The sequence below is a fragment of the Sebastes fasciatus genome, chromosome 5, assembly GCF_043250625.1.
Source record: "Sebastes fasciatus isolate fSebFas1 chromosome 5, fSebFas1.pri, whole genome shotgun sequence".
NCBI classification, from domain to species: Eukaryota; Metazoa; Chordata; class Actinopteri; order Perciformes; family Sebastidae; genus Sebastes; species Sebastes fasciatus.
The window spans coordinates 20,151,893-20,177,800 of NC_133799.1; the positions used below are offsets into that span (position 1 = coordinate 20,151,893).

At 41.6% G+C, this 25,908-nt stretch overlaps 1 protein-coding gene across 2 annotated transcripts in view; it reads right to left on the minus strand.

The window, feature by feature from the left end:
* ncanb (neurocan b) overlaps nucleotides 1–25,908 on the minus strand; it is a 218,599-nt gene that overhangs the window by 37,120 nt on the left and 155,571 nt on the right. For both annotated transcript variants that reach the window (XM_074635645.1, XM_074635643.1), the window contains exon 11: nucleotides 3,405–3,518. In XM_074635645.1, coding sequence (XP_074491746.1) covers nucleotides 3,405–3,518 — 114 coding nt within the window. The remainder of the gene's footprint in view (nucleotides 1–3,404; nucleotides 3,519–25,908) is intronic.

Here is a 25,908-nt window from a genome sequence, read left to right on the forward strand (position 1 = left end):
TGTACATTTAAGTTGAACACAGCACCACATACAAATTCATGTTCTGAATAGTCTGTGTGGCTTTTTTATTTTCTTGTTTGTGTATGATCTGCACCACAGGAGAGGCATGAATATTAAAGAGGCAGCTATGACCACAGGGAAATCACAAAAAGCAGTTACCAAAGTTTGGTGTGGTGAAAGATCAAAAAGTTATCTGGAATACTGGAAGATTTAAGGGGCACTCGAGCGATTTAGTACTGCACTTCAATAAAGTTGGTGGATTTTCCCCTCTCTCCTATCCACTTAATCCTCTTGTGACTCCTCATATTTATCTAGTGAAGTTATTTATATAACCCAATATCCAAAATTACAAGGAGCTTTACAATCTGTACAGCATACGTCACCCACTGTCCTTAGACCCTCGCTTCAGACCAAGCATTTCCACGAGGCAACTCAAGCAGAAATGTAACAGTTAAAGGGTAACTTCAGTATTGTTAAACCTGGATGCTATTTTTTCTCTAAGTGACTAATAGGGACAACACATTTTTTTAAATTGGTCTAGTACAGATGGCAGCTGCTAAACAGACTGCAATGTAATCGCTCGGGATGACTTTTTACCGTCAGTGTACGTCCACTAAAAGTGCTTGTTTTTGCCACTGACAGGCTCAGATTGTTATTATAACTGTCTGACAACATTATGGAAAGGAGCCTACAGAGAAATAAAACCTTTTTCTTACCTTTCACTTGATCCGATCTGTTTGTTATTGTGTGTCTCGCTCACAGAAGTCTCGTTCTAAAAACCTCGCGTTGCATCCACATTGTCGAAATCATCGAAATATTCATTAGAAATGTCATTCAAATGTCAAATGTTCAATGCCATGACATTGAAAATCTTTGAGATAACACTAAGTGACGCTTTCTGTACTACGAACACAACAAACTCTGACAACAGCGGCACTCCTCTCTCCAACTCTCACCCACGTTTCCACCGTTCCACAATTAGTCACATGACACAATAACAAACAGACCAGATCAAGCAAAAAGTAAAGAAAAACGTGTTATTTCTCTGTAGGGTCCTTTCCATAATGTTGTCAGACACTTAGAGTATGATAACAATCTATAGTCAGTGACAAAAACATGCACTTTTATTGGACATTCATTGACGGTGAGGAGCTGCCCAGAGAGATTACATTGAAGACTGTTTCGCGGCTGCCCTCTACAGTGTTATCCCTCAATACTGGACCAATAAAAAAAAAAAATTGTTGTCCCTTTTAGTCACCCTTTAAGTCAGTAGCTGAACTGTGTCAGTAGGTGCTGGTGAGCCAAACTACTGTAGTTCAGCGAACAAGCCTGCGCACACGAAACAAAGTGAAAAGACGACGTAGAGCTTCTGAAACTAGTGTAGTTTCTACAGCATTTAAAATGCCCTGCGTTAGTCTGCTGCTTCTCTCTGGCTTCGCTCTCCTCACTCGCTCGTCTCTCTATCGATTGCTCTGTCCTCAGTCCCTCAGACCGCAGCAGAGCAGTAAGACGCAGAGCGAGACAATGGAAGCCAGACACATCGAAAAAAAGACAGATATTCAAAGTCACAACTCGTCTGAGAACTGAGGTCAAAGGTCACGCTAGACAAGTAATCAGGCTTGGTTTTAAGTAATTCAGAGCAGTTGAGATCCCTAAATTTCCCTCCTCCTCCTCTCTCCTGTTCTCTCACTCTTAAAATCTCACACTCTCTTCGTCTCTTCAACTACCTTTCTTTGTTTTCATTCTTTCATTTTTAATTGTGCTATTTTAAATCTCCTGTTTTAAAAGATGTGGGGTTTGCACTACTCAGTAATTGCATTGTTAGTTAGCAGTGGTGTAACGTAATGAAGTAATAATGCTTTGTTACAGTACTTAAGTATTTTTTGGTTGTATCTGTACTTTACTTGAGTTTTTATATTTCTGTCAGCTTTCACTTTTACTCCGATACATTTCCTATATAATAAAATGTATACTTTTACTCCGATACATTTCCCCGAAGTATCTCTGTTACTTCGTTACTATTGCAAGCAAGCAGGTTTGGCAAATCAGTGGTCGTAGCTTGCAAGTTACACCCTTCACCTGATGGGAAAGTGCAAACAAAGGGCTCTCAAAGCCGTAGTTAAGTTTCAATTTCGGCTGCTTGTCAGATCAGCTACATGCTACATGCGACTGGATTTTGTTCTTTAAATCCTTTAAGTTGTGGAGACCTGAGAGTGTTATGTAGCCTCCTTTTTTAAGGTGTTGTACACGTTAAGAGGAATAAACTAACATTGACTTGTACTTTTACTTTCAATACATTAGTGCATTTAATATCAGAAAATTACATTCAATGCTTAAGTATAGTAAATATCAGACACTTTAAGACTTCTAAAAGGTGACTTTATCTTCTATTTTATATATGCGTTTTTATATCCATGAATTTATCAGTGTTCTTTTTTATTATTAAGAACTAAAAAAGCTAGAAATCAGATAAAAGAAATTCACAAATTTTGGTGAAAATCTATTTTTTTTAAATTCCTTTTTCATGAATAGCTTGTAGTTTAACCATTTCATCAGATAATCTGGCACATAATAGGCAGCTTGTGCACTTCTTCCCCATTTCCCAAATGTCTATTGCTAGAAGCCCTTTCTCAAAATGTCACGAAACCTTGTTTACTTTGGGGACGTACAATCCAGGCGAAAATAGTTTTGAACCAATCAACTCCTTTTAAAAATTCTGTATAATTTTCCATTAAAATGAGCAAAAACCCAAACGATCGACCCTGATGTATACAACAGCTGTTTGGTTTTCCTCAACGTTGTTGTGCACGGACATGTCGGCCATGTTTTCATGTAACATGCAGTTTGTGAACAGCCTCCTTTGCGGCCCCCTTCTCACTGGGGAATTCCTGTAATGAGAGAAGAACCCAGCTGGACGCAGGTGTCCTGTATAAACCTGATACATTATTCCAAAGGGCTTCCCTCTCCCTCTTTTGTCTACGTTCATATCCTCTTCCTCCCACTTCCACCGCCTCCCCCGTCTCCATGTACACATCCTCATTAACTCCATCTTCCTCAACCTCGTTGTTTTCTCTCCACCTCTGTCTCCACATCCTGCTCTCCTAGCATCCTCTTACTCTCTCTGTGCCACCGCCTCGTACTCCTTTCCCTTCCCTTCCCCCTCTTTATGTTCATCCTGCTACTTCCACTGTCACATCACCTTGCTTCTCCACCTTCTTTGTCTCATCCTTCTCCGCCTTCACTCGCTGCCTTGTCTTTCTTCTTTATCCATTTTTCGCCATCTCCTCCCACTACTCATTTCCTCCATCTATCTACTTCTCCCCATCCTCTTCGCTCTCTGCTTTCCACAAAACACACACAACCCTTTTGTTGGGTGAAAGCTGAGTTTTTGTCCACATTGTTACCTTTCTCACAAGTAGCTCCTCCGTAGCTGGGCAGACAAAGACACACAAAGGAGTTGATCTCATCGATGCAGGTTCCTCCATTCTGGCATGGATTAGACTGGCAATCATCAATGTCTAGATGGAGAGAAAGAAACACAGGGGGCGAGTCAGGTTAGAAGCAAACACACACACACACTCCAGCAGTACTTTCCAAACGGCTACTTTTTAAACTACCTGCCACAGCTTTTTTCCTGAACAAACTCCTCAGAGATCAAACTTTTGGAGAGATTAGAGGAGTTTCTGAGAAAGTTATAATTAAAGCGAATTGATTGAACTTCATCAGCGAGCGGTTTGGGATGCACTGAAGCGCATGATGCTAATTGCAAAGTGTTTGCAGGACGTGCTGCAGGAGCGAGGGAGAGTACGGAGTGGGGTGGAAGGTAGAAAGAGAGTGAGAGACGTGGGGGTTAGAGGGAGGAAGATATTGAGTTATGCCGGGTACAAACTACGCGAGAATCAAGCCGATTTTGTGCCAGATTCCCCGTTCACGACAAAGGTCAGCAAAGCCCTGATTTCTTGATGGTTCCAAAGATTATCTTTCCAAATATCCCTGTGTTGTGAAGTCTGTTAAGAGGGTTTTTTACATCCCCCAATCGGCTTGGAAGTCCATCCTGGCCGCAGTGATTTTAAAACGTAAATATTAAACATGTTCAATATTTACGATCAGATCTCCTGCTGTGTGTGGGGAACCCAGAGGACAGTTGATGACGCATTTACGTGGTAAATAACGATAAACAAAGAACCAAGCTGACTGAAGCGGAAGGACAACCACCGCCTTCATGGTGGCCACGGCTAATGCATGAGCTAATGCAAAACGCAAAGCATAAAGTAGTAAGATGGAGCTCAAAAATGGAGGACCAACTTGTTAATTTGTGGCAACAACACGAGTGTTTATTTAACGTGTCTCCATGACTTCATCCATCCATCCTTTGTGAATTTTCAGTATGAAGTAGTGCAAAAACTAACATCGCTAATTCTTCCTGCTCGTCGTCCGCCTTGTTTGTTTACACTAAAGTCACATTTGGTTGTGAGAGATTTTGCAAGATTTACTTTTTTTTTTTTTTAGTTAGGACTCTTGTTGTTCATGAATGAATCTGTTAATGTGTGATGTGCTGTTTTGGCAAAATCGTTGCTCTCCACACACTATTGGACCAAAACTGTTAGATTTATCATATCGTTATGTGTGGGGTCTCTCACATTTTCAAAATCTGTTAAGATTTGAAACATCTTTTAGTGTGGGCCAGCCTTTAGATGAGCTCCCATATGCAACAACAACACTGACGCACCCACCGTCTTGCTAGTAGCTACAAAAACTGTGTGCAAATCTATTTTAATATGTGCAGAAAGTGACCAAAACAACCAGTCAGTCGTCTCTAGATGCAATATCAACATCAAGTCTACATGTTTGTGCACAGTGTACACACTCACATGCATATTCACACATATACACACACATATTTCGCAGAGGCGTCGCAGGGGTGAGAGTTCTTATTCTGTTGAAAAATGGTAACTGTATTTCTCTGGCTGATCTGTGCCTGGGGGCAAAATCATTAAAACTGCAGCTGGTATCCCACAATCCTCTGCCATCACAACAACTGAGTGAGTCCCTGGGGCCTTGACAAGAGGTCATGGGAGTGGAGGGCAGGGGAGGTGAACGGAGAGGAGGGAGGCAGGAGGAAGTCAGAAGAGTGAATAAAGATGTGGGGATATAGAGATGCTCAAAAGCATCTGGAATGAAGGAGAAGTAACGAAAACAAGGGGAGAGGTGAGGTGATGTGATGCTGCGACTCTGGGAAGGTTGGCAAGTTTCAGGGTTGGATTACAGGGGCTTTGCAGGCAGACAGCGTTTTGGGCGGAAGAGTCTGTTTGGATAAAACAGCATGACAGCTTCATTGCCGGTGCCCCGCTTTGGGCTGGCTGATATTAAAGGCTGAATTTGATGCAGGAGGTAGAGACCCAGCCAGAGGAGTCAGAATGAGATGGCATTTGTGTTGGTTTAGTGTATTGTCGTGTATTTGTGTGTCTGACTCATGATGGGGTGGAAAAATAAAATATAAAAAGAGAATAGCATAACACAGCAGGGAAAGCAGGAGAGTCACACACAACAGAAAATGAGTTTGGTTCAGATGATCTGACATCAAGCGGAGGGCTGATCCAAATTTTTAGGAGGAGCAATAGCAAATGATTGAATGAATCATTGAATAAATTAACTTTATTTATACAGCACCTTTCATGCACACAATGCAACACAGAGTAGGGCTGTGCAATTAATAGTTTCAATTTCAATTACAATTTTGTGTTCCAATGAAAATAAAATAATTGCAATGATGCTCTCGTTTTGCGTTCTATCATAAATCCACCCCTTTCCTTTACAGCGGTGCGCTTTCTCCCCGCCTGCGACGCCCGCTAAGTGTGGGAGGATCCCCTCGTGGGATCTCTCCCCAGTGCTGGCTGGCACTTTGTAATGGTGCGCCACGAATTGTTCTAGGTCGGCTTGGAAAGGCCTGGGCTGAAGGTGTCGCTTTACAGCACATGGAGTCAGGATATCTCAGCCTCAGATGCTTCAATTTTTACTGTTCTTTTTTAAATCTGTCCCTTAAAAGTCCCCCAACTTTATAAAAGCGCCATACTAAATAGCTGGTGACCCCCTTTAATCTTGTTGTACGTGTAACCAAGAACTCTTTGTTAAAAGATCTAAATAGTTTGGAGATACTTGCTTCTAGATTGACATCAGTACCATCAGTCACAAAGAAAACGGTTGTTGACAGACTGCAATATTATTGATGAAGCCAGGGGTAACTGACTGAAAAGGTAGGGATGATTAATAATAATGAACTGCATTAGGTGTCCTCTGCCAGCCACATAAGCTACGCACATCATGAGGCTTTATTACAGCGTAACATAACATTATTTGAGATCATTAAAGTTCTAATCCACCATTGAGTCCCAGCAATCACCACTGAGTGAAAACATTACTCTGCAGGATTATTGGCCAGTTGTGACAGTTAACCGCCATCAAACCAGACTCCCCAGTCTCTGAGGTGCTTGGCAGTGAAGAGAGGCAGCGCTCAGTTAATAGTGTTAAATGGTGTGGTGTTGAACTTAAAGGACAAACTGCAGTTTTTTTTAGTCCAACCAGGCATCAAGTCATAGAAACATATTTTACAAAATATGGGACAGGGGGTCCAACGTAATGTCCGAGTACACAAAACATTTGAAACCAAATATATTTACTTTAAGTATTTCCGGTGCAAAAAACTAAAACAGATAAAACAGCATGATATGACTCAAAACAATCCATATTAAATATGACTACATGAACACAGATCCCTGAATGAACCTCTGAGGAACTCCATGTAATTAAAACAGGATGTATGATGAATAATAGACACTGAGAATATCCCTCCCTCTACACTGTGAACCAACAGACGAGCAGGTTGCCAGCACAGCTACAGGGCCGAATATGAGCCAGCATCTGGCCTCATTAAGCACCGGAGCACCGGGGTAAAGAGTGGAGGAACCCCCTGGCTTTTAGGAGCACTGGGGTCAATAAAGTACAGCTCTGAACATCAGCTATTAGAGGGGCTACAGTAGGCAGGACATTATCTGTCCTATAGGAACCAATGTAGTGGTACTTTAGACATCGGTAGCTGGCATAGACTGACCTTCATCTCGTCAAGTTTATGCAAAAGTCTGTCACTGATTTACTGATGAAGTTACACGATTGGTCGGCTGAGTGTTGGAGTTTCCTCATTGGCCGCTGCTCTTTCAAAATGAAAAGGTGGAGAACAGTCCTTTGTTTATATTTTCAGGGGGGGGATTCAGCGGTTCCATTCACCGGTGACGAGAGCATCTCAATGCTTTCCATTCATTTCCTGTGGAAAGCAGGTCCAGCGCGACGCGTCTGGCTCACGAAACTTTGACCAAGTTGTCAAACTAGGCGATCTAGTTCTAAAATGAAACGAGAGTCAGCAGTGGCATCGCCTATTTCTCGTTTTAAATGTTTTCAGAAGTAGATTTTGGTGGATTGTTTAGACGGAATAACAGAAAGTTTAGGAGCAGGCCGCCGTGTTGTTTCCTGTTTGAAACGGTGAGCCGAAAACCAGGGACCAATCAGGTGCATTCCACAATAGGGCACGTCACCGCTTAAACGGCCTGTTGAGCGGAGCAGCGAGTCCTCTATTGTCCTCGCCGGACCTGGTGAACATGTACGGCTGGATTTAACATTATAGACATGATCACTGACTATTTGTGTAACAATTTAGCCACACGGTCCAGCCACATACTCGGTCTTGTTTGTCAAACTATTTCCAAGGTCAAGAATTAAAGATCCCCTCTAGACTTGTTTTAAGACTTAAATATACAGTTTGATATGTTTTTTTCAGCAAAAACATTGCTCATTTCATTAACTACTGGACTCAACACGTCCCTCTACATTACTGAAAAGCCTATCCTCAGGATATGTGCACTGGTGGTTTCAAGTTTCCACATCACACTTGTTTAAGTTGCATAGTGGACCACGATTGGCTTCTAAACTAAAATCAAGCTCACACGTACACATCTCAAACTCAGATTTAACTTGAGCACAGAGAAACTTTCTCTATTCAGCAGATAAATGTGTCAAACTCTCCACACACACAAAGCATCAACAAGATAAACATATTTGAGCGGAGTGGGAATTCATGTTCATAAAACTGCATTGTTACCACTGTGTACCATATGGCCGTGACAACACATTGTTCCTTAGTATCTGTCGGTGTCTACCTCACCTCTTCTCAAACGGAGCACTGAGGGCCAGAGCGCAGCAGGCCTGTCCACTCAAAGCCCACTCAATGTCCACTCTGCCCAACCCGCTTAATGAGAGAACCATCCAACTTAAGCAGGTGGCACAGTGTGTGTTTGTGTGACTGTATTTGTGCATTTGTATGTGTGTGTGTACATCGCTCTCTGGGCTCGTTCCCCGGTACAACAGAATCAGGCCTGGGCACTAGTACCGTCTCCAGGGAGTCAAGGAGAGCAGTGCTCCACTTATCTGCTGGCAGAGAGACGGATGGAGGGATAAACAGGTGCCAGCCGCCGTGGTAATTGCTGGGTGCAGCTAAAACACCAGCGACGCTACCAGCTTTTCTTTTAGCCAGCGCTATTCATTTGAATCTGTCAGGAGAGGCAGTAAATGAATGTGAAAAGTTGATGTGGCTAACATAATGACACAAATATGAAATTGAGGATTAAATGTGCTGATTGAAAAATACATAGTTTAGGCATGTTTGATTGCAGGATGAATATGCAACCCGCTCTAGTTGTTTATCCCCGCCTCTCCGTGTGTATCCGAGGGGATAGCTGGCGAGTGCGAGGATGGAGGATGGGGAGATGGGGAGAAAGAGGAACATGGGGGAGGTAGGATAGTGAGACAGCAGCCAGAAGAACCGGGGGTGGTGTCGGTTGACAGAATATCTGGAGGCTTATTGCAGGCATGTGTCGAAACCGGGGTATGAATAATTGAAAAGGGACAGAGGAATAGACAGAGAGCAAACAGAAATGAGGTGAGAGAAGGCCCTGGGTCAGTGTTTCCCCATTTCCCTTTTGGGATTATTTGTCAATTCAATGAATCAGATACAATTTCTATTACCTGTCTACTCGACCAGAGCTATGTCAACCACAAGATCACCTTCCTGTCCTCCCTGACACTCTTGTCCTTTTGTTTCTGACTTTGCCACGTCTGTATCTTTTTCTATTTTACAACAGGGAGATTTATGCTCTCGATTTATGCGCCAGCCTTGCCGTTACTGAATGCTCAGGCCAAATAAAAAGTAAACAGCTCTTTCACCGTTTTATAAATGAGACCTCAACTGCAATCAGCAATTTCATGGCTATGAATCCTTGTGGGTTAAGCCAGGAAGAGTCCAGCAGAGAAAGTCCACTCAGAGGGTAATAAAGGCTTGGAGAGAGGAATCGATATTTCAGCCGAGGACTGGCATGCATTAAAACATGGTATATTATTTTAGTGGCTTAGTAAGTCTGCCATAAAAAGTGTAGCATGGTTACACACTTTCTGCTGGTAGCAGGAAGTAGGAACTGACTTTTGAAAAGGACAAACTGTCAACTCTACAAGATAACAAGAAACTACACATTATCCAGTCCATTCTCCTTTTAACAACGAGGAAGTGGAGAACATCCTGTGCTGAAATAATGAGGCAGGATCTGGACTAATAGTGGCAGATTTTCAAGAAGATTTAAGAGGCTTCTTCACTTTAAATCGCATATCAGGACTCTAAGTGAGTATTAGAGAATCCTGAGAGGTCTATGGATTAATTAAAAGCCCACTTTAGACACAACTGACAACATAAAAGCAGCACTCAATGGATTTGAGGCCTCTTGGGAATTTCTTACACCAAAAAACTCCTCTTATTAAGGTGTCAATTGAGTACGTGATGGGATTTTGTCTGAGCCTAAGATTGATAAAATAAAGAGTTTTTCATTAAAGTTACGAGTAACAAGAGCAATAAATTCTGACATGACACTCTGGATTATGAAGATTATAAAGTCTACAACTGACGGTTTAATGACGCTAATTGTTCTTGCATTCTAGCGGTCAAGTGAGGGCTTTATAAAGAGCAATTTATAAGCCATGAAAACTTTATTTATTTTAATTTTCTCAATCAGCTTCTTACTATGAATGACTGGGTCCTACAAGAACACACACTTTTCTGCCAAAGTTAGAACACTTTTAGCTATTTCAGATGAGTTTTCTGTATTTCTGAGTTGCACTCACAATAGATAATAATGAAGAATAGGGCTGAACAAGTCATTTAAATTTAAATTAAATCTAAATCGCAGGAGGCACAATATTTGTTAAAAGCGAAATGTGTGTCAAAATCCCATTTTTAATCAAATATCGTGGTGCTGCAGAGATGTCCTTGCCTACAAATCATATTCTAAAGACTTATAACATCTTTGTTTGGTACAAATCCTTGCAAAAACGCAGCATAATCATTTAGTTTTTGAATGAAAATGAGAATAATTATGTAAAAATGATCATTCCCTCTAATATCGCAAATGATATTGCAATATCAGTCAAAGAGAGAATGCTTTTAAAACTTTGTGTGTGGTTTATTTTAATAGTTTACAGGGCCTTTAACACCCCTTAATAACTTCCTTTGTGTGCTTTAACATGTCATTTTGCTGCAGAGATGTAGATGTGTATTCGAGGATGTGTCAGAACACTGTGACATCACTGTTGCCGTAGTTACAGATGCAACAGAGCAACCCTGTCTCCTAAAAATTACGTTTCCATACAACTTAACTGTATTCTCTTTAAGTTGTAAAGGTAAACATATTCTCCTGCATGACGGTCGCAGTTTTAAACACATGGTTAACATCGTGAATCGAAAAAAAAACAAAACTAAAAATGCAACAAAACTACAAAAAAAAAAGAAGAAGAAAGTTCCTAGGCACTTTTCCGGCAAAAAGTTAAAAGGTCTTTAATCAGATGGCTACCTCATGGGGAAATTCTAATAAACATAGACAATGCTTCTAGCTTTCTTCAGGGCATAACAAAACTACTTGGTTAGGTTTAGTAAAAGATCACGGTTTAGCTTAGTTTGTTATGTGACACTTTACGTACAGTAACGTTAAACGTAACGTTAAACTAAGTCAATGTTGACTTATTAACGTTTCACACAAACAGCGGTGTCGTGGGTGAAAGTCTTGTGTTTGTTTGACCCATCCATCCTCCCCGACTACCTCCCTACGTTGACTTCCGCGAGACTTTGTGATGTGTCAAAAACAAATGTAATCCAGGAGAAAATATGTTTCCCTCGAAACATAATTGAAAATGCATTTTTCGTTGTATGGGAACGTCATTTTTAGGAGAAGGGGCTGAACAGAACGCACTTCTGACCACACCAACTCACACCTATCAGTGATGTAGAGAGGAAGAGGAATATATATATGTGTATATATCCACTGAGGTACAAAAGTGCTGCTGTGTCATTGGTTAATATTGTTGTTGATCCTTATCAGGTTTACTGTAATATTTATAAGAATTGTTTCTAAATGTTTTGAACATCATGATATTAGGTCAGTGAAATTAGGTCAGAGGTCAGTATATGGATACCTGGAACATGATGTTACTTCGGTATTTAGTTGCATAGAGAGACTTTTTTAGTTCACCGATGACAGCCACAGTCTGAAGAGTCTGTATTCTTATCTGTCATCCACGGCTCATTAAAATGAATGAGTCTGACTTCTTGTGGTCATCTTTTTGATTGCGCAGCAGTGAGTTGTTTTGCAGATGTCCTATTCTCTCCTCCAAACACTCATAAATATTCACCCACAACATCAAATAAAAGAAAATGTTAAAGTGAGAAGCATTGGAGATATATTTTACTTGGCATTTGTTGGCTTTGACACAAAAATAGCTACAATTTCCTCCGCACAAATCTTGAGAGGTTCAATCTGAATGTGATTTTAAGTACCTGTTGTTCCTGTGTTTAGGTGTTTGCTGTGTAGCTGGAGACAAAGTCAAGATGCCGGCTGCCCATTTTGAATGCCAAAACTACTACAAACATCCATATCAAAGGTCAAGATTGTAGTCATTTGCCTGTCAACCAAATGATGGTTTGTTAGAGTGCTGGGAGCAGTGAAAGTCAGAACTACGTTATGATATTTGAGGAAAACTTCTGAGTGAGTCCTGTTTCTGCAAAATGTCTCAGGCGTAATTGCTTTGGTAAATTGTGAATAACTGACAAAAAAAGCTTCATTAAAGGTTGAGGTTTTTATATCATCCTGTAGCTTCCCAGTCACGTTCTTTAAGGATTCAGATCCGAACATTAAAATTTAGGTTGAAGTACTTCTAAAAGCTGAAGCATTTCTAAAAACGTTTTCCCACGTGGCCTGAAGTAGGTTTCTGCATGATGACGTTGCTACATATATACAAATACACCGATCAGCCATAACATTAACACTATCTCGTTACAATGGCACCTGGCAGTGGGTGGGATATATAAGACACCAAATAAACATTTTTAACTTTGAACTTTGTGTTCAAGCGTAAGGATGTGAGCGACTTCGACAAGGGCCAAATTGTGATGGCTACACGACTGGGTCAGACCATCTCCAAAACTGCAGCTCTTGTGGGATGTTCCCAGTCTGCAGTGGTCAGGATCTACCAAAAGAGCGAAGGCTGGCCCGTGTTGTCTGATCCAATAGAAGAGCTACTGGAGCTCAAATTGCTGAAAAAGTTAATGCTGGTTCCAACAGAAAGGTGTCAGAACACACAGTGCATCGCAGTTTGTAGCGTATGGGGCTGCGTAGCCGCAGACCGGTCAGGGTGCCCATGCTGTCCTAATGGTGTATATCCTTATCCATAGTCAGTGTGTATCATCTGCTGTTACTTAGATGGTGGTCGGCATGCTCCCAGTTTGGAGAAGCAGACAGGAGTACAGGCACGGAAGCTAAGCAATGTACTGCTGTGGACACCATGTTAGTTTGGATCTGAAAGTCATACAATAACACAAACTAACCACCCAATTGATGCAGCGGTAGACCAGCAACTCCCGTGTTCTGCGAGGTAAAATGACTGTTTTTGTGAATGGAGTCTGGTCTGGTGGCTTTGAAGTCAGCGATGTAACGGCTTCAGTTCCCCGTTGGAAAGGGCTGTCTGAAGGCGAGGTAAAGCAGTGAAAATATTCTAATCTATTCTTCTTTTTCAGGTGGCTAAAATACATTTTTGTCAACAGCTGCTTTACCTCGCTGTCGGACAGCCCTTTGCGACAGGGAACTGAAGCTGTTATAACGCTCTCTTGAAAGCCACAAGACTCCATTGACAAAAACAGTAATTTTACCTCGCATAACACGGGAGTATACATACAACCCCACTTCAAAATACCCAACTCAACCCTTTCAGTTATTTCCAAACTTAGCACAGCAAACGTTGACTCAGCTAGTGCTGGCATTCACATTATTCATAACCTTATTGATTAGCTTACTGTGGTAACCTACGTCCCTGCTTTTTGCTAACGGCTGAGTGGGTGTTTCCATTTGTAACACCCGGAAAAAAAGAATACAGATGGAGTCGACCTTTGAGTGAAGATATGAAGAGGACAGCAACAAATGAACACAAATAAGGGTTGCAGAGAGAAAGAAAGGCATGAAATACAAGCATCACGGTTGCCTTTGAGTCATTATGCAAGTACATGTGTACAGATACACAAGCAGAGGGCGGACGGTGAGCAAAAGGGAATCTCATTATACGCTGCATATGATCCATCCGCACCAAACTTCTGTAGGTGGCAGGCACAGGCATTTGAAAGCCAGTTTGTCCTAACGGAGCCGGAAAAGCACATTTTTCTTTGTAGACTAAATGCCAGCCGTACAGATCAAACAGCAGGCTGATCAATTACACAGAGAACCTTTGAACCGGTAAATGCCACCTGGAGACTTCACATCTGACAGGATGGTATGGAGGGCATGGAGGGACATTAATGCGACAGAGGAAGACTTTTTTTTGGAAGAAAACGCACATTCATGCAAGTATACGCCGAATCACTATATCTGTGACACACACACACCCGTACAGAAACACACTCTAGCAAACACAGTGGGTGGCAGTCCGCTCCCTTATCAACCAACAGCAGTGACAGATCTGGTCACTCTTTTTTACATTCGCCTAATTTCCTCCGCACCACAGCCGACATTATGTAAAAATAAATTGACATGACATGCTGTAAAAAGGAGGCTTTGAAATGGAAATATTTGTCACACAAAGGTTTTTTTGCTGAAAGGCTCTTTGTGTTTGTCATCTTTCATTGTGCGAGACCCTGGATGATTGACTTCCTTTTAGCTAGCTGAGGGGCATTGACATTTCCATGCCCTTCTACAAAGATGGATACCTTTCTATTGAACCGCCGCTCGTCCAAGCAGCATGCCCACTCAATGGACCATGTTGTGTCGTGTCAATAACCATAAAGCTGGTGTGTGTACAGCAGCATTAATGAGCATCAAATGATTATTTTTTGTGAGTTCATATATGCGTCTGTTTGTGTGAACCGTGAAGGAGAGAAAGAGTTTCTCTCATTGAATGGTCGTATTATTGTGTGTGTGTGTTGTTTACATAATGGATATCCACAGCTGCAATCATAAACTGGATGTATGTGTGTGAATGCCAACTCGCTACAGAGAACAAGTGGTGCTCTTGACTCCCATTTCCAACTATTTTGGGTAAGAGCATCTTTCTGCCCCCAAAACATTTTGGCTCCCGTTTGGCAACAACAACTTAAAGCTGCACTAATCAATAGTTTTGTTTTACCAATGGATCAAATGGATATGTGTAATGTGAAAGGAGTCACTTGTAGTGAAGGACACACACAGATTTATCACCTGACTCTGTCGTTCCCCCTCAGCTCTACAAAGTGTTTTAGCGTCTTTCAGCTCAGCCTGTTCGCACGAAAAGGCGTATAAATGCCGCAATAATGCGCAAAGCGTTTAGCGTGCAATAAGTACGCCTTTCTTGATTTCCGCATGTCATTTGTACACCGTGTCTCGTGTACTGACTGCGATGTCAACACATATAACAGCTACGGTAAGAGTTAGTGACGTAGTATAAAAAGCGAGAAAGACCACTTATGGTGGGGCGGGAGGATGGGTCCAACAAAAACGTGACTTTTAAACAGGAAATTGTTCGAGACTATTGTTGACTTGTTATTTTGCTTTGTATGTTGGTGATGTCTGTCACGTGATGATTGTCACATGTTTTTTATTGACGTTCGTGATGTGTTTTCTGTAGTTGTGTTACGTTGTTTCTGTACGTGTTTTACTTACTTATTTTAAGCCCTTACCATGACATTTTCCCTTACCCTAACTAAGTGCTTTTCTTGCCTAAACCTAAATGCGGACCTTTAAGTGGCGCTCAAATGACACGCAAAAAGGTTAAAATGTGTACTCATGACTGGCAGAATGTCCGTGTAATGTCGTGGTATTCATACACCTTCCCGTGAGACCGAGTTGTTCAGCTCGTTGTTTTGGTTTTCAGACGGCCACTTTAATATTCTGGTTCAGCCTCACCGCTCTCATCGACTCTGTTTTCTAGCAGCAGCAAGCACCACTGTACGCTACCTGCCCAATACAAACAGCAGACAGACAGAGTTAGAGACTAGCTGGTGAATATAGTGGAGCATTCAGCAGCAAGAACCGGATATTTCCCTCAGGATTTTGGTGGCCAACAAATATCAGACTTACATTCACCACATGGCCAGACACACAGAGCACAAATGAATGCTAATGTTGCTCTGGGTCTGCTGGATGTGTAAAGATTGCTAACACATTTGCCACAACACACAGAATAAAACAATGACACCCCACAGTTTACATTAATAGTAGGAATGGGCTTTTTAAGTAATTTCTATATTCAAATACTCGGATGGGTACACTGGGCAAATTTAAACTAACTACTACGACAGCTACAGCTTGTAAAATCTGTTAAACTACAGGTCCAGACGGCATTGAAGTCAGGACATCACATTGTACCGGAGCTATTAGACATCCCTCCCCTGTAGCAGCTGAATAATAATACAGGAGTTCTCCGTGTGTAACTGCCTTGTCCAAACATTAGTGCCCTCTGCTATCTCAGGAAAAAAGATGTTGGAGCAGCCAAGCAAAAAGATTTGAGAATAAAGTCTAGCTGGTGTTCATTTTAAGATTTTCACTTACAAATACCTTCCATATGTTGTGCACTAAAAAATCTTTGGTGGCAACATGTAGGCTTTAGAAAGAAAATGCCTGACTTAAAAGATATGAAAGAGGGGGAACATGAGTTTCTAGCTCATAATAACTACAGGATTACTGTATAGAATTATGATAGGATTATTATATCTTAGTGTAGATATTGTATATTGGGTGTCGCAGAGGGATACAAGTCCCTGCATGTTCTTCTTAATCTCAGAGATCCTTGAAAATTATGCTAGAACGTGGGATGAATTCAGTTTTTGATGGAATCTAATATTCATAACTATGTTTTCATTCGTGTATAATCACCTGACACTAAGAATAGTTGTGTTTTCGTTAGCTTAGAATGAGCCCTTCATACAGTATCTACGTAGGGAGCGGGTCCTCTTCACGGAGTCCGTCATGATGAACTGTTATGTTCTATAGTAGCCCAAAACGGACAAACCGAGATCCATTTAATAGCTGTTCTGGAGCTTTTGATCGTGTCACATGATCTTTATTAGCCGATGGATTTTGCACAGGTGTGAAAGCTCCAGAATAGCTACTAAATGGACCTTGAGGGGAGATTGTTTTGACAGCTGCTGTTTCTAAAATCAAGAATAATCTTTCAGAGACATGTTCTGTGAGGTAATATTACTGTTTTTGTCAATGGAGTCTGGTGGCTTTGAAGCTAGCATAGATAACGGCATCAGTTCCCCGTCGGAAAGGGCTGTCTGACGACAAGGTCAAAAGATGATAATATTCTAAATATAGCATAAACTTAAACTGATTTTGATTTTAGTGGCTAAAATACGTTTTGCTGCTGCCCCCGTCCACTGGTCCTGTGCTCGTACTCCTGTCTGTCTCTCCAAGCTGGGGTCATGTTAACTGTAGATAATACACTGACTATGGATAAGTACCTCATACAACCCCACTTCAAAACACTCAAACTATCCCTTTAAGTATATATATGTAATACACAATACATACTGCTCATATCTGCATATTATGCACTGTACCTGTGTATCTGCAGGCACCTGTGAGTGTTTGTTGAGTGTCTGAATGGACATGTGGGTTGTTTGTGCCTCTCTGAGCGTGTCCCTCTCAGTGGATGTGTTTGTTTGTGCTAGCAGTAAACTGTAGAGTCCCGGGCCTTCAGCTGTGTTTGGGTGCGGGTGGATTACAAAGGGATCAGGATCAGCAGGGAGAGGAGGAAACAGACAGACTACACAGCAGCTCTGGTACAGCCCAAGGCTCTGTGCTGCTCTCCAGAGAGCTCAGAGCAACGCTGATCAACCTATCACAGGAATCCAGCGTCTGGAGGAAAAGTCATTTCATCCTGGAGAAAATAGAGAAAATGTTGCATCCCTTTTTACTTGGCTAAGATGTTGGGATGAGCAGGGATATGCTACCTCACCACTAGCCCCAGACGCAATTACATCTTGGAGTCCTGACGATGTACTGAGAGCCGCGCGCAGGCAACGATCCAAACCGTCTGGGTTTACCAGATTTTCTTGTGCGTCGAGGGGAAGCGAGCAAAGTGAGCCTTAAAACCACCTTGTAGACGTTTCCAGTAGTCACGCAGCGACATGAAATCCCAAAACAGCGAAAGATTCATCTTAATTCATGTGTTGCAATGTGGATAGTGTGCATGCGTCAGTGGCGTGTGTGCGTGTGTGTGCCCACAGTATGTTTAAGACAGGTCCTCGCTTTGGTTGACAGCGTTTCTGCCGCTTTCATAACAGCCTGGGAAAATGTAATGAGGTAAAGTGTCACAACATCTCACATCGCTCTGCTAGCCCTCAGCTCTGACAGTCTGACTCCACTCACTGACGCGATATATATATATGTGTGTGTGTGTGTGTGTGTGCGTGTACGTTCACTGGCTCCATCTTCTGTTTATATTTTGTGTGGGAGGGGAGGCCAGTGGCCAAGGAAAAAGAAGCCAGGGACAGGAGAAGTCAAGCAAGCTGCCACGATGCCACCAGTAGGCTATCATACAGCCTCACTCTCTATTTCTGTCTCCCCGCAGAAGGAGAGAGAAGGAAACTGGAGATAGTGGACGGCTTTCAAATAAAAAGGAAATAACTAATAGATCCAGAGAATCATCAGTATTCGTAGACATGCCCTTGTTTTATGGCTGTCAATTGATCCAAATATCTAATCGCGGATTATTCGCAAATTTATCACGCATTTTGTATCTGTTCAAAATGCACCTTAAAGGGAGATTTGCCAAGTATTTAATACTTTTATCGACATGGGAGTGGGCAAATATGCTTTCTTTATGCAAATGTATGTATATATTTATTATTGGAGATTTATTAACAACACAAAACAATGACAAATATTGTCCAGAAACCCTCACAGGTACTGCATTTAGCATAATAAAATGCTCAAATCATAACATGGCAAACTGAAGCCCAACAGGCAACAACAGCTGTCAGTGTGTCAGTGTGCTGACTTGACTATGACTTGCCCCAAACTGCATGTGATTATCATAAAGTGTGCATGTCTGTAAAGGGGAGACTCGTGAGTACCCATAGAACCCATTTACATTCACATATCTTGAGGTCAGAGGTCAAGGGACCCCTTTGAAAATGGCCATGCCAGTTTTTCTTCGCCAAACTTTTGCGTAAGTTCGTAACGTTATTTAGCCTCCTTTGCGTTAAGCTATAGTGTGATATAGTTGGTACCAATGGATTCCCTAGGTTTTATAATTCATCTGATACAAGATGTATATAGTTTATCTTCACTCTAGCTTTAAAACTGAGCCCGCTACAGCCTAAAAATCGCAAGTTTGCATTAATGCGTAAAACAAATGAGTGGTGTTAAAACAAATTTGTTGCGTTAAATTCGTTTATTATCGCTTTAAACTTGACAGCTCTACTTTATTTTTTCTCTCCCTCTACAGTCATTTCCTTCCTTCCCTCACTACCTTCCATACTTCTTTTCCATTAGTCACTTCCGAGTCTCTTCACCTTCTATTTTCTCTTCCTCCCTCTGGAGATCTCTAAATGGCAAGTTTATCCTCCTTCGCCCCGTGGGTTTTACCAGGCTAATTTCCTTTGAGTCAGGAGGCTTTACAGGTGTCCCTTTAGGGCTCCTGGTGTTAGCAGCGGCGGCGTCCCTCTGGGCCGTGCGGGGTTTGGCCTGTTCCTTGACAACTTTATCTGCCAAGACACCCAGGGTGTGATCATTAACACACATCACCTCAAACGTGTACCTCTTAAGACAGATTGCTTATGCTATTACTTTTCTCTCCGTCCTTCATTCTCTCTGTCACTCTTCTTCCTTTTCATCCATTTTTCATCTCTTGGCTTCCTTCTTCCTTCCTTCCTTTTCCACTCTCCCTAAGACTTCATTGCTTTCTTCCTCCTTTCCTTCCCTTCTACCTTCCATCTTCACCATTATATTTCCTTCCCTTCTTCCTTCCTCATTTCCTTATCTCTTGGCCCTTACTTCTGTGAGCGTACACTTAAAAAAAATACAATAACTCTACTCTTAAAGTAGAGCAGTTCCCCAGAGGGGTGAATGACAGGCTATTCTCTGCCTCCTGTCGCTATTTCTGACATACTTAAAGAGGAAATAGTAGAGTGGAATTATCTATTTTTTCCTTACTGCTGTCAGAATCAATTAATCACTGACAGTGAAATTATATATAAGGATGTGTTTCTGAGCAGAGGGAGCTCTGATGTTGAATCTTTAAATCTATTTCTGAAAAGAAATGGCTCATGAACCAAACAAACAGCCTCTGGTAAATCTCATGGAGGAATTATTTACTCTTTTTCTACTAATTTGTGTTTTAGAGTCAATCATACTCAGGCCTGCGCGGTCAAGGACTTTATCCTCTCAATCCTCTTTGCTCTGCCTCTTTCTCTTTCACGCTCTCTTGCTTCATCTCTCTCTGTCTCATTCTTCTGTCTCTGGCCCGCTACCATGGAGATCAGGAAAAATAAAAATCCCATTTGTACCGTTGGGTCAGGTCACTATAGCGTGTGCAGTATGTGTATATGTGGGTGTACAATTATGACTGTATACATGTGGTCAAACATCCGTGAGGATCTATACATCCTCACAAAGATAGTAAGATGAGGAACAGCCAGCAAAAGCGAGAACATTTGGCCAATTTCCCGTTTCTCAAAGAGGATTTAGGACTTTGTTTGTAGTCAAAGTTAGATTGTGATTATGTTTAGGTTAGGGCTGATTGATTTGATGAAAATATATGATTGAGATTGCTATTATTTTCCAATAATAAGATTTGTAGATTACATTAGGCTATATTAATCAATTTATGTTTGTAACAAGCAAAATCACAACATATTCTGATAAAATAGCATCACGTTTTTTAAGTCAGAGAGTCAAAGAAAAGTGCAACTAGGCTCACATTTATTAAGATATTACATTACTGGTATAATTGATCAATTATTAAAGCTACTAGAAGATGTTTTTAACTTGTTTTGAATTTAATATTGATGCCTCTAAATGACCTACAATGTAAACAAGACCATCAAGGAGAAGATTGGTTATTTCTATTTCTCTAATGTTGGTAATCTTAACGCAAATATTTGTACTTATTTCATATTTCTTATATTCTCATTCTCTTATTTTTACTTATATTTCTCTATTTTTTATATAAAAGCAACTGTAACGCCCCAATTTTCCCACGGGGATCAATAAAGTATTTAAGTAACTCTTAATACCCGTCACCAGGTCAGATTCCTCGCAAAATCAGACAAAACGATTTACGGCACGCAGACCGGAAGAGTTTATGTTTACATTTTCACAGTAAAAGAGTGAAAAGCACATTTGTTTATAGCTTATTTTGTAAATTGTACATTTTATTTTTGATTTTATTCGAACGTTTTATCTATTCTTTTGTTATTATACTGTTTGTCTTGCACCAACAAAGCCAAAGAAAATTCCTAGTGTATACCTCTTACACCTGGCAATAAACACCATTCTGATTCTGATTCTGAAAAGGCAGCAGAAGGAGATTTTTCTTTAGAGAATTACATTTTTGACATTGCATTTTGTGGTAATGGCTGACACTGGGGCAGGATCAGCAAAGAGAAATAGAAAAGAATGACCGAAGAACAAAAAAAAAGTCAACCTTGGTCAGTCTTTCGACAGATGGAGAGAATTGTGGGATGCTTCATCACCCATAAACTGTTGATCGGTGGAATAGCGTAAAATCAACGGCCGGATGTGCATCGTGTTTTATCGCATGCACGATGCAAACAAAACATGGACCCACTCATGAAAACACCTCTAGAGATACTAGTGGTCCAAAACTCCACCGGGTACCTTTAGGACCATTTGAGCTCAAACATACAGTATGTGTGCATTGCTGCATGAGTGCACGTGTTCATGTTTGTGTGCACTCTCATATGAAAGTAGCATTACGTGATCCATATTTTATACTTGAAGATATAAGTTTGTGTCCCAGTGTGCAGGTGTTTGTGTGTCTCTATGCGTGTGTTGTTGTGTGAGTGTTTCTGGAACACCGATAAGACCCCCCTGTGTAAAACCCAGTTTCCCCGTCTTCATGGGAAATCAATTTGTCCCGCTTTATACGTGGCCAGCCTTTATATGCTTCACTTCCTCCTACAGCTGTCACCAGGTGTATACAGAGTCATTGCCTCCATCCATTCAGCACAGCACACACACCTAAACACACACATCATGCTGAGCTAAACCAAGCACATATCAGACACATGCTTGCATGCATATTCATTCACTGTGCCCGACACTTCAGCTGACGACTAAATGACGAAGAAAAGTAGTAAAGATGAGGCAACTCAAGGTGGCAAGTGTGTGAATGTGTGTGTATGGGAAAGTGGAGAATGTGTGTGTGTTGGAGAGAGAGAGAGAGAGAGAGAGAGTGTAAAAGAGATAAAGAGAGAGAGGTGAGTCCTAGCAACTCGGCCAGCAGCTCATTAATCTGCAGGTGTGTTTATACCAGAGAGATACTGCACTCACATGCACTCATGCACACACACACACCTACACGCTCACACACACACTCACTCACACACACCTACACACCCTGCAGCTCATTCTCATTCAACTGTGCAGCCAGTATGTCCTTTGTTTCTCATTGTGCTGAGGAGTTTGGAGAGGAAGGAGTGTGATTGAAAACTGGGATATTATGCCGTCCACCCATCTCGTATGTGGTGTGAACACAGTTCAACCGCACACTCGTACACTCCTGCAGGTGTTCAAGGTTGTATTTATGTGGGTTGTATTCGTGTGCTTCCATGTGGGTGTGCATGTTGCTGAATTTCTGTTAGATCGTGACTGAATTTATGCATTTTTATGACTGCATTTGTGTGTATTGACCAGTTTTCGTGTGTCTCTTATTGTGTGTTTGACTGCTTTTGTGAATGCAAATGTCTGTGTATCTCTATTGGAGTCAGCTGCAGACCGAGGAACTCCAATCAGGCACTGCTGGTGGTGTTGGCAGCACTGGCGTAAAAGTATGCATGATAGTAGCTGTGGTGGTGGTGGTGGTGGGGGAGAGCACAGCCAATCATAATGCTGATTGAGGAATCCGATGGCGTGGATGAATTAATGAGGCGTGTGGATACGGGCCGAGCCAGCCAATCATAGCTCTTTAAGAGCTCCTCAGCTGCCGACAAACTGTGACAAACTGCTGGTCATCAATCACACAACAGACACATACTCTCCCATTTGCACACACTCTGTCACATCCAGCCTCATGCACGGTTCATCCGAGTCACTGTGCTGAGTCATGTGTTGTTATATCATTGTCAAGCTGCATTAGTTGTCTAGAAAACCAGAATATTTCACCATAAATCAAGTTTAATACACTATAAAAATCCACAATGTGGTGTTTTTACAATTCAATTTTTGCATGGATTAAACAAATAAGATATAACATGTTAATAGGTGCTTTTTAGAGGCAGATTATTTCAACTTGGAACAGAGCCAGGTTAGTTATTTCACCTGTTTGCAGTCTTTATGCTAAGCTACGTTAACTGGCTGCTGACGGTAGCTTTGTATTTACCGTGCAGACAAGAGAGTGGTATCGATTCGACTGTTATCAGCTCAGTAAATGTGCATTATCAGGTGTTATAAACCTTGTGTGTTTCAGTACTACTACGTTGTAAAAGTGAAAGCGAAACGTAAAAGCAACACCTTGAAAACTGAATGAACCGTTACATTTTGAACAGCTTCTTGCTTCTAGGTTTAGGTAACAAAACCACAAAAAAGATCTTGTTTTGGCTTAAAATAACTACGTATGAAAAGTGAAAGTGAAACTTAAGGTTGTGAACACAAAGTCAAAAGCATGTTGTTGGCTTCACACGGGATGCGAACCCCAGTCTCCCTGGTGATAGTACTGTATTTTGTGTCCCATCCATCGCCCCCAACCTCCACCACTTGGAGTTTTACACTGTCTATACTACAGCGCCTGACTTCCGCTTCTGCTCCTGTCATAATTACTATGGCTGCTAGAGGTCACTGTTTTCATCTTTTATTTCTTCTTTCGGTGATTGTCCATGTGAATCAATGATAAAACCCACTAGTGGGTTCAGCAGGGCCCTACTGACCCACATCTATGGGGCTTATAACCGCTGATAATGCCCATTTAGTGACCTGATAAAAGTCTAACTGTCGGGTGGTATCGATCTTCACATCTAACTCTCGAATAAGCACATTTTTCCACAAAACTATTCCTTTAAGCCACTTGTTTAACTGCCTGCATAGATTTTGTCCAAAGATCTGGCACTTTGCTTTTATATTTTTGGCAACACAGTTGGACTCTGAGCTGCCATTTAAGCAGTAAGTAATTGGAATCGATGAACTACTAGAGCTGAAAAGTAGATCCAGTTATACTACTAAAAAAACAACATTTTAAGTTAAGACGGTTGCATTCCAATGATAATGAGATTTAGAGGAACCCTCTTTGGTACACAATCACAAAGATGCACAGTCACAAAACCTCTGGGTTCCTGGAGGTATTTTGCTGAGAAAAAGGGAATAGATTGTGTTGTTGTGAAAACCAGAATTTCCATCTCTAGTATTCAACCCTATTATCCTCGTCTGTGCTGTTGTGCCGTACTGTATGTGAGCAATCAAACTCTTCATCATTACATGAATCATCATTTTGTAATGGTGCATTCTTTCACCCCGTGGCCAGCACCGGATCTAACTTTGCAGGAAAAGTAGAAGCCAAAAAGTAGCAGTAAAACTCTACAACATATTGACGTTAGCTCGAGAACTTGGAGGATTTGGAGCCAAACACATAAATCCATTCCATCATTAATGAAGGACTGAATGTGATGTCCTGTGGGGAGCAGCATGGCAGCGCCGGCCCTTTCCATCTGTCTTCCTCTACATACCCTTGCAACTCCCTGAGAATTCATCTACCAGCAGCTTTCTTCCTTTCTTCATCCTATACTTTTGTTACACTTTTGGCTATAAGTCAGCTTTATCGCATACAATAGCTCTAAGCCACTTTCACCTCCTGCCTCAATTCACCTCAAAATGTTTTCTGGGATTTGCTGACAAATATCTCCACTGCCTGTGTGTATCTACAACAAAACCACATCCTGTCCTTCCCATTCCATCGTCTTTTGACCTCATCGCTCAGATCTGTGGACACACTGGTGAGGTGGGTTAGGGGCCGGTGATATTAATAGCCGCAACCTCATGAATCTTTCAAGCTCAATCATATGAGCTGATGTGAGAGGAGTGGGTCTCAGAGGATGAATTAGTTAATACAGAAGCCCAGCGGGGGCGATTCTCTTCAAACACGAGTCATGCATTAGCTCTTCATATAGTCTTGGGTACATATTGGTTTTATATAAGACGGGTCCAAACAGGTGTGTGTGTGGGAGTCCAGATCTGTGTGAGAGGAAGAGATAAAGAAATATATTTTGTGCGCACCCTTGTGAGCATATTTGGCAATTTGAGCATGCAGGTGAGTGAGCGTGTGAGCTTGAATAAGTTTCATTTTATGCATGAGTACAGAGGCATTTCTGTATGAATAATTGTATTGGCCTTTGACAGGAAAAAAACAGAGCAAGAGAGAGAAAGAGATGGAAGCAGGGAGCCAGAGAGAGGAAAGGCTGGGAGAGGTTAGGGGTTGCGGGGGAGTGAGGAAGTGTGGCAGGAAATGAAATGTGATATTTGGGAGAAATGCTGGGGGGCTACAGGGTTGTTTTCAACCCTAGCCTCTGCACTGCGGAGCAATTTCAATACTGTAGGTCCTGCCAAAGAGCAACGCATTGGAGGAGGGGTGAGGGGGGAGAAGTGAGGAGAGCAGGGAGATGGACTGAACAAGAAAGAAAAATGAGTAAAAGAGTGATAGAAAAGGAGAGACCAGGACAATTATAGAGAGATGAGGTCAGAGAAATAAATGTGATGTAAGGAAAAAAGCACATTTGATAAAAAATGTACAGAGCACGGAGGGAGAGAGGAAGGAAGTGGGAGAGAGAACGCAGATCTAATCACCATGATTGGAAATGAGGCCAGAGAGTGTGGGGAGGTGCGAAATAATAATAATAATAATAAAAAAGCATCAGGTTTGCTCGACAGGAAGTCGAGCAGAAAACCAACTCAAGAACATTGCTGTGTGCACAGATAGAGGATGCTGCTATTCAATTTATTTTGCTGAAATTGACCTGGGAGTTCTTCAAACCACCTGAGAGTCTGAATGAATGTTTCTGAGGTTTGTTAGGTAGCGATAGGACGGCGTAGGTGTGATGTGTGTTGTGTTGCCCACCTGCACTCTGGTTGT